This window comes from Clytia hemisphaerica, unplaced genomic scaffold, assembly GCF_902728285.1.
Source record: "Clytia hemisphaerica strain Z4C2 unplaced genomic scaffold, Clytia hemisphaerica genome assembly, whole genome shotgun sequence".
Classification (NCBI taxonomy): Eukaryota; Metazoa; Cnidaria; class Hydrozoa; order Leptothecata; family Clytiidae; genus Clytia; species Clytia hemisphaerica.
In genome coordinates this window covers 369474-379240 of record NW_027104591.1, presented here as the reverse complement: position 1 = coordinate 379240, position 9767 = coordinate 369474, and the positions used below count along the sequence as shown (strand labels likewise).

Genomic DNA, 9767 nt, shown 5'->3' with positions numbered 1-9767 from the left:
GATTTTGATCGCGAAAAAAATGATATAATAAGTGAATGGATCAAAGAGGAATTTCTCCTAACTTACAAATAAGAATATACATCTGCCATATTGGCGGTTGTCGTGCGGGCGGGTTATGTACAGGGTGGTTTTTGTTTTTGTGAATAACCATCCAGTCGTGTTCAACTGCGCCGCTTTTTCAGCGAATACAAAAATTATGGACAAAAATAAACTATAGAATAATGAAATATGATCATTTCAACTACTGAGTTTTCTCAATTTGATTTGGACTGCTTCGTGGTCTGAATAATAGACGCTATGAATGTTCGAATTAATTTCAAATATTGTTTTTAATTCTTTATGGATGTACACATGATCAATCAATGAGCCGGATATGTGTGTTGGTTCATGAACAACCATATCGAAATTTTCCAATCGATCTCTTAAAAAGTTTGATTCTTCAGTAAAATAGTTCTTATTGAAGTCTCCTAAAATGATATGAACATTGTCATAATTTCCCATAAGATGTTCGATCGTATACAGAAATTGATCATTATTAAGATTTTGTTGGCGATATAGTAGTATCATATTAATGGGAAAATCTACACCATAATGACTCAGTGTGAGACGTGTGGCCCCAGGTAAATTACTGCTACCCAATATTTCGATACCTTGCTTGTAGGCAATAGCAGTGTTAGAATATACATGTTCTGCTAAATTATTAACATACGGTTCAAGGATATTTTCGATTTCCTCAGTATTATTATGCTCCTCCAATTGCGTTTCAGTCATACATATTATGGAGCTTTCCATCAGGATTCTGTCAGAACTTATATCTACGGCATGTTTTTTCAATGAGCGCACATTAAGAAGAGATACGATGATTTCGTTCCTGTTTCTTTCACGTGGTTTTTTTGTTTCAAGGCTCATATTTTCTCTCATCTCATTGTATTCGTCTGTAGCTTTCGCATCGCATTTTATGATATTTGGGTTGAAAATACCCATTAAGTTCAATCCTTGCAAGGAAGTAACACGACTTAAAGCAACATAAACTTGACCTGGCTTAAAACTCCTTTGGCCGAATAGAGTCATATTGAAAAAAATTTGAGAAAATGTCTTTCCCTGCCCTTTATGAACGGTACATGCCCACGAAAGCATCAACGGAAATTGAATACGTTTGACAGAAGGATATGTTTTCGTTGTTTTAACCCCAAATTCTTTCTCTATCTTCTCTATTGGTACTAGATTATTTGCTCGTCCATATGTATCCCTGTTCTTTGCTTTGACACCAATATCGTCAGTTTCCATTTTCAAGTATATACGATTTACTCTTTCATCACGATCAAATCTTATATGTTCGACTACTCCAATCTGACCATTGCAAAGCTTATCTTCGACGTCGATGTTCGATGTTATCATTACTTTAGCACCAAGTTTAAAAACAAATTCATAAGCTAGCCCTCCCGTTTGCATTTGACCGCGTCGATAAACTTCATTTTTATCTGAATTACATATGTTTTTAGGAAATTTAATCAAGTGATATAACTTTAATTTGTCCTCCGGGTAGCTCATCTAGTTTCATTTTGTTGTGAGCATCAACTGGTTTATTTTCAGCCCATAAGTGAATAGCTTCTCTCGGATAATCAGGATGGCTTTCTGTGACCACTCTCTGAGAGAGGACTTCCATGTCATTTACTTGAGTTATTCCAAGTCGAATATTATTTAAAATATCAATGAACACTTGATCGCCCCTTTGCCTCATCACCTCAGTAAGTTCAACTAATTTGAAGTTTCTCCAAATATGATCGATATTCAACAAAGCTTCTGGGAAGGGAGAAAATATTGTTCCTCCTTTTATTGGGGGTAATTGATAAAAATCTCCGCAAGCTATTATTGATATACCAGCAAATGGAATATTCTCACTGCATCCAAAGATATCACAAAGCCGTTGATGAATGTGAAGTAAACGGTATTTTGAGACCATTGAAATTTCATCAATAATGATTACTTTTAGCTCCGAGAGACGCTCTCTCAAAGTTGACCTACTTTTATCTGGAAGATTAGGAATGTTTTTGGACCATTCATCACCTGGAATCAAACTGAAGACCGAATTTATTGTTGAACCTGCTACGTTGACAGCTGCGACGCCTGTTGGTGCCATAATGAGTAATCTTTCTTTTGATGCATTTCTTGTGCCGTAAGTCAAAGCTTTCTCCAAAAAGAATTTAATTGTGTTAAGCGTGTAAGATTTTCCGCATCCTGCACTACCTGTTTGAAAGACATAAAAGGGAGCTGGTTTTTCTAGTGCATTAGTTCTTAGTTGTTGCATTGACTTTCTACTCCAACGTAATACGAAATCAAAAAATGACTTTTGCTTTTCGTTGAGAGATCGAATTCTTGTACTTAATTCATCATCTGAAATCAATGGTTCAATGGTTTGTACTGAAGCACCTCCTCTGTACTCATTCTCATTTTCCTCTTCATAATTTGTTTCTTCTTCGTTTGCATCATTCATTTCTTCTTCCCTTACTTCATCATTTTCCTGTTCTCCGTAAATATCATAGCCTCTTGGATTCTCTTGGAAATTCAGCATTGCTTCATCTACCATATCACCGAATGGTTCAAAGAGCTCTTTGTTTCTATTTATCTCTTCTAATACTTCGGGTAAAAGAAGTTTTTCAGTATATGTTCCTGATTGGCCCTTGAGTTCGTTTTCATTTCTGAACGGAAAAAACATAAACAGCAAATGATGAGCATAGTGCTCTGGCTTTTTCTCTTTGCTCGGAACGTGATACCTCAAAACACTTTTAGTTTTACGCAATTTTAAACGTTCCTTTTTATTAGACATTAATGGGAATGATGCTGGTAAACGTCGGTCCATGACCACTGATGGATCCAATTCTTCAAGGATTTCCGGTTGATAATCATTTTCCTCTTCTACTTTTTTAGATTCAAGGATGTAATTGGCTAAAAATTCAGCAAAACATAAATGATTCACTGCAGCAAATCTTCCGTTCATGTGTCTTGCATCTGGTCTATCTAAGTACCAATCTAACATGTTTCTTTTAAATACATTTCTATCGTCCGCATCCATAATTGAAATTTCCCCTTGACTTTTACAAACACGATAACGGTTCTCAGGTAAATTACTGTTGGCAAAAGTAACTCCCGGGGACGTTTTTCTAAGCCAAACTTCTGGGAGGACAATAGAAACAGCTTCCTGTAAAGACATTTCCCTATGTGTTCTGTAAGCCCTAGATATTGATTTCATTTTTTCACGCAAAGATGCATTCGATTCCAATGCTTCTTTTGCTGCTTGTTTCATTGCTTCCGTTGATTCGTCTTCAGATTTGGAAATATAAGCACACATATAGGAAACTGCTCGGTGGTAGTCCAGGACAGGCTGTAAATCCATATTAGCCTCCCATGCACGCAATCCTTCTTCAAAGTAATTGTTTACAAAACATGCTGCTGGAGAACGCTTATAATGTATTTGAAAACCTTTATCGGGAGAGATAGCAAGGTTTTTGTAATAAGTTTCTTTCGTTATTCCCAGCTCCGTCAAGATTTCTTCGATCGAATTCGGTTCTTTATAGTTATCCTTTGATGGGTCATGAACATTGTTATGCCTTGGATCAAAGTTTTTGTCAATATAGTTTTTTACTGGAGCTAGGATCAATTTCCTTTTTTCAAGTATTTCATCTTTGTCTGGTAGGTTCTCGTCTAAAGGGATGGCAATTATGGTTCTTTCGGTAAAAAACTTGCCAAAATGATACCTACAGGACTGATTTTTGTACTTTCGACAGGATTTTGAATGACGATGTATTTGATATGTCTTTACCAAATCAAATAGTTCGCTATTTTTATCTTCTGGGAGGTCACATTTTATAATTTTATCAATAAATTTAACATATTCGTCAACGGTTTCGCGTGTTAAGACAGGAGCGCCGTCAATCCAGACAAGGCAGTGGGTATGTGCACTTCCTCTAGCTTGAAATTCTATTCTTATAGCATAGTGCTTTAACTTTCCTCCTAACGCTCCTTTGGCGATAATGTGTTTAAAATAACATTCGAGACGATAATGAAAATGTCTTGCCAACACGACGGGATTTGATTGTAGAATTTGCGTTCTCTCCAAATAACTCAAATTGTTTATTTGTTCTTCAGTTATATCTTTCCCTTTTATTTTTTGAATGATTTCAACAATTTCAGGCCATCTTAAGTCAGCACATGATAAAGTATGAAAGAATGTTGGCAACCCTAATTGCTTTACCATTGCTAAAACTTCATAAAGGAATCGTTTCCAATAAGCAGGGGTGCCTTTTAAGTTGTTCATAAAACTATATGCGTTGTCATTTGCAACGAGATTGGAAACTGTCTCCTTAAAGTTTTGAGACAAATTGCCAGCGGTCAATCCTTCTGTTTGAATCTTTTTCAGAGCTGTGTTAATGCTATTGTTCAAATTCAAATGCTGCAATAAAGATTGCGCATAGAAAATATAGTCACTGTCGGAGGAAAACTTTTGAGTGTAGTTTAATAGTCGCTGGTTAAAGTATCTGCAAGGGCTCAACTTTTCATCCCTGTTATACGTGTATCCAAATTTACCGGTAGGAAATAAATGGGGATGGGCAAGCATTTCGCAATCTTCATCGCAAATTATGGGTAAGGGGTTTTGGTCTTGTCCAGGAGCAATAACAATATTAGAGTCGTCAACAGTGTCATGTGCTAATTCGGGAACGAAAACTGTTTCCGAAGCGGGAATGCGCAGATGATCTAGGGGGTTTTCATCTTCTTCTTCGCCATGTTCAACAGTTTTAACTTGGTCGATGTTTTCCTCATTTACGAAATGAATTTCGTTATTTTCATCTTGATCGTTGTTGTTGATGGAATCTATCCAGCATTGGCATTGGATTTAAAGTTCATTTTCTTTTTCAAAGCCACCCTAACGACTCCGTTATTGTCCATTCCACGGGGTAGTATGTTGCATATTTCATCTGCTTTTATCGGGACGTTACATATTGCTCCTTTCATTTTTGGGGCTTGTCCTTTACTCATGATAGTAATCCTTTTAAACAAGAGACGTTTAGCAATGATAACCTTTTCTAATTTTCTTATATCTGAAAACCTTTCGGGTAAATTTATAACCTGCAAATCATTCGCAACCGCTTGACATGGAAGTTTGTTTTTGAGTAACTTCTTATGACAGGTTTTACATATATATTCTTTATTGTCGAAACTAAGAACACGATACGAAAACACTTTCTCGTTAGCACAGTCATATTTATTTTCGTCAAATAGAACAACAGATACCTTATAAAGAAGTCTGTTACAAATCACGCAAATATAAAAAGGACCTTTCCGAATTTCTTTTTTAAACATATTTACTCGCCGTATACTATTAGATTCATTGACTAAAGCATCATTTTTGTTAGCTTTTCGTATTCTATCTTTTCCTTTTTTGTCTCGTCTTTGTTTTTCTGTCAGATTTTGCCGAGCAGAAGCCATTTTTGATCGATTTTTTTCTCTATTTTCACGATTTTGTTTTTTTGTCAGATGAGTCCGGACTTTAGCCTTTTGTATTCGTTTTTTCTCCCTATTTTCTTGCCTTTGTTCGTCTGTCAGATTAGCCCGGAATTTAGCCTTTTGCATTCGGTCTTTCTCCCTCTTTTCTCGTCTTTGTTCTTCTGTAGGATCCAGATTAGCCCGGAATTTAGCCTTTTGTGTTCGGTTTTTCTCCCTCTTTTCTTGTTTTTGTTCTTCTGTCAGATCTAGATTAGCCCGGACTTTGGCCTTTTGTGTTCGGTCGTTCACCCTTCTTTCTTGTTTTTGTTCTTCTGTTAGATTAGACCGGGCATTTGCTTTTCGAATTCGGTCTTTCTCTCTTTTTTCGCATTTCAGTTTGTCTGCTAGATTTGCCTGGGCGTTTACATGGTTCTGTTTCCCAGTTTTAATATCTTCGATTATAAATTTCGTTGAGGTACCTTCACTTTGACATTTTTTTTTATTTTCACGAAACTCCGATCTAAGTTTGTACTTTTTACACTCCCCAGAACGGAAATTTTCATTTAATTGTTTTCTTTTTTCCACATATCCATAACTACTACGGAGTTTGTTTTTAAAAGTTCTTAGGGAATCATCTGAAATTATAGTTCTTATATACTGAACTTCAAAGCCGACAATATTGTTTTGAAACTGTCTCAAATAGAATGCTTTTAAGTATTCTTCTAGATCACTTACAGTGTTAAACTCGAGTAAGACTGATGTTCCCGTAATACCACCAATCATACCATCTGAATTACGGCTGTGGGAATTGAAGACATAAAAACTATTGTTGCCAAATATAAATGCAGTACCGTTGCCACATGCTAGAAAGATCCCACAACTAAAAGTAGGAGGTGGTCTAATAAAACCTCTGCTGTCTTCATTTAAGACTGACACAGACACAGGGGTACGTTGAAATTCAATAACATCGTTTTCGATGTTTATTTGGGAAGGCAGCTCGGTCAAATCGATGTATTCGTTAGTATAGCCAAGACCTCTGTATAGGTCATTGCCTAACCTTAGTATAATATCAAGATCAGACCTTTCCCAATCTCTTAGAAGTTTTAAATGAGAGTATAATATCGCGGATGTAGACATATACATACATTGAGTACCTGCTTGGGGACCAAATATGTCTACGTTCCCTTGATTGTAAGATGCACGGACTACCTTGCGCAAATTGACAGGACCAGGATTAGTTTCAATATCACCATAGGTTATTAGAACTATGCTTAGATATAGCGTCGCAAATAAAAATGGGGCCGGTTTTAGAACCTGGGAAATGCCTTTGCTGGAAAAAGATGAGTTTAGAACTAGATGTCGATAAATGGAACGGAGGTCTAGTTGCCGGGTACCGTTAAAATTGCCTATTGAAATACGGTAAGCCTCTATGGATATCATGATTTCTCACGAGGTGTCGAATGAGGAGTATAAGACGAATTAAAAAGACGTATGTTTTGTATATTTATTTCAAATATTCAGTGAGCTGAGTAAGTTTAGTTCAGTAAATTTTGATAGTGATAGATGCTGATTAAGCTGATAGTGCCGATTGAGCTGATAGTGCTGATTAAGCTGATAGTGCCGATTAAGCTGATAATGCTGAGTATAACCCCTCACACAGAGTGAAGGGTGGTCTTGAAATCTGTAAAAAAAATAAAAAAAATTAGTAAGATGTATATTGTACGACATAAAGGTGATAGGTTGGACATCGAAAAATTCAATTGTTCCTGTCACAGCGTGTCTTATAAGTACCAGACGGGCGGGTGGTCGGCAAAAATGACTTATCTGATATTCCAATGGCATATTGGCAGCCACCCAAGCTGAAGCTCTTAAGGAGCGGACCTTCATTTTTATTCTGTTTTATTGAATTTTGATTTCTCGGGTCTTTTTACAAACTTTATAACCCGGCTTATAGAGATAAGAGTGACAAAAGTTGGGAACCAGAAAATTTTTTGATGTTTGCTGGGGCTGCTACCATTATTAACTTAGATTATTCTAGAAAAGAATTTGAATCATCATCTGCAATAATCTGCCACCCCTTATTGTACAAAAGATTTGACTTTTGGTTTGGTTTTGAATACCTTAAAGAATGTATAGAATAGGCCTGATAAAATTTGAATCTCGATTTTTTATTTGTTATGATGACTCAGCATTTTATGGTCGGATCTTTGCGGGGGACATGGATATATAAAGATTTCATATGGCTTTAAGAGTATAAATTAATGTGGGGCTAATTAATGCGAATTTGGCCCAAAATCGCATGATTAAATTCCGCAAAACTTAATGGTTAAATATTTTGGTCATTCGCATTAATTTTGGTCATTCGCATTAATTTATACTCTTAAAAAAGGTTAATTTAAGACTTAAAATAGTCTTGGAGGAAAGAAGTTTTTCAGCTGCTATTGTTTTATAGCAAAATAATACTATTCTTAAAAGACAATTAAAATCATCCCAGTAAGTACTAACCTGGCCTCGAACACCAGTGATGACAATGGATGGAAATGATTCTTCTCAGAAGTTTTCCAGAGTTGACTTTCAAGCTGAAAAAAAAACAAAAAATAAAAAAAATCAATTCATTGAACTCAATCGAACACCAATCAAAAAACGCTAAAAAGCTGGCTGTCAATCCTTGTTTAGTTCTATAAGCCATTTTCAAAGATTGGAAAGATGCAAGGACAGAATCTGTGTTTAAATTTTTCTGCCTTGCTGCTGGTTGTTGCTTAAGCGTATATCAATAATATGTTCCGTTTGCGTCATAAAATATCCCCAAATCCAGTCAGTTGGCTCTAGATGACTATCTAAAATATGTTCTGTTCGCGTCATAAAACAACTTCAAATCCAGTCGATCGGTCGGTCGGTAGTAGATTTTGTCGGGTTTGTTAAATCTAATAAATCCCGAAGAATCAAGTCGGCAATCAACAAAATCTCTTGCCGCCATCTTTGATTTGCCAAATTCAATGTGCGCAACGCATGTGTAAAGCTGACCTTATTTTCGGCTCTCGGGGGTATGGGCCCTACCGCGTCGTCGAATTTTGACTTGAAAATTTCAATAAGGGTACATGAAAAAACTCAAACGGGACTCAATGTGGGTTAAGTAACAAAAACTCTTAGCGAATGATGATTCAAAGAAGTGCTTAGCTATCAAAAACTTTTTCCGACTTGTCTGACTCGGGATATATGTTTTGAAGGTGAGTCGGTCGGGCGACGTGAACGGAACATATTTTAGATTGCCGCCCTATCATGTCAGTGAATTTCAATGAAGGTGGACGACAAAAAACTCAAATGGGACTCAATCAATGTGGCAAGGGTGTTTGCCGCAAGCAAAAGTTGGTAATGCAAAGTATCCCAAAATCGCATTTAGCAGACACAAAAAAAACTTCATAATGGCGGGGCATCATGAGAGAGCAATCAGAATACAAAATAAACAAATTTCAAAGGCTCACAAACCAGCCAAGGACTTTTTACCCGCGTTTTAAACATGTTTCAGCAATGTTTATTCTTTACACTTTCATTTTCAAAATCTGCTGAACGCGCATTATGGCTTGTGACGATTTCCTTGCGTAACATCATCTGTGGTGTGGTGGGTGAAGTGAAAACTTGAAGCGAATGGTGATGTAGAAAAGGGCTTGGCTATTCAAAAAAATTTTCCGAAATTGCGATTGGGCCGACTTGGGATTTATGTTTTGAAAATCGGGCAACGTGAGCAGAACATATTATTGATGCATGATGGTTGCCCAACACAAATTTTTGACTTGCCCGATCGAGCGCCTGTAAGTAAAACATCGGCTTTTCAGACCGTCGCACTGGTTGCTCGATTAAGCTTCATACTGTATGTAAAACGCACAGTGTGCTCTACTGGCGATCTTAAGTGAAAGCTTTCCACCAGAAGGATACAAAATATGATGGACTTCTTTAATCAAACTATAAAGCTAACTTTCGATTCATTAGCAACAGTATAATAACACATTTACATACCTTGGCTTGCAGCTTGATAATTCCAATAACAGTGATAATGAAGAATTACTGGTCGATCAGCAACAATATGGATATGATAAAATATGGATATGGATCAAATAACAGCAATCGTACGTAAATAATTATAAGTGGCAAAACGTGTCTGCAGTGTGAATTTTAGACTGATTCATCAGGATGTTCTAAAGCACAAAGTCTTTATTGATAAGAAACAAGTTCATTCCCATACTTCTTCTTCATGTTTCCAAGGAAGCAGTCGAAGCGCCTGGTGTTGA

At 36.5% G+C, this 9767-nt stretch overlaps 1 protein-coding gene and 1 long non-coding RNA gene across 2 annotated transcripts; both read right to left on the bottom strand.

The window, feature by feature from the left end:
* Positions 1-1507: 1507 nt before the first annotated feature.
* LOC136823684 (uncharacterized) lies at positions 1508-5034 on the bottom strand. The gene is made up of 2 exons (XM_067079851.1): positions 4995-5034; positions 1508-4869 (listed from the first exon to the last, which is right to left on the bottom strand). Exons 1-2 carry the CDS (start codon positions 5032-5034, stop codon positions 1508-1510), a joined length of 3402 nt encoding a protein of 1133 aa, XP_066935952.1.
* Positions 5035-6971: 1937 nt separating this feature from the next.
* LOC136823715 (uncharacterized) lies at positions 6972-9532 on the bottom strand. Its single transcript, XR_010849062.1, has 3 exons — positions 9496-9532; positions 7987-8060; positions 6972-7162 (listed from the first exon to the last, which is right to left on the bottom strand). It is a non-coding gene; the product is annotated as an uncharacterized lncRNA (long non-coding RNA).
* Positions 9533-9767: the final 235 nt, after the last annotated feature.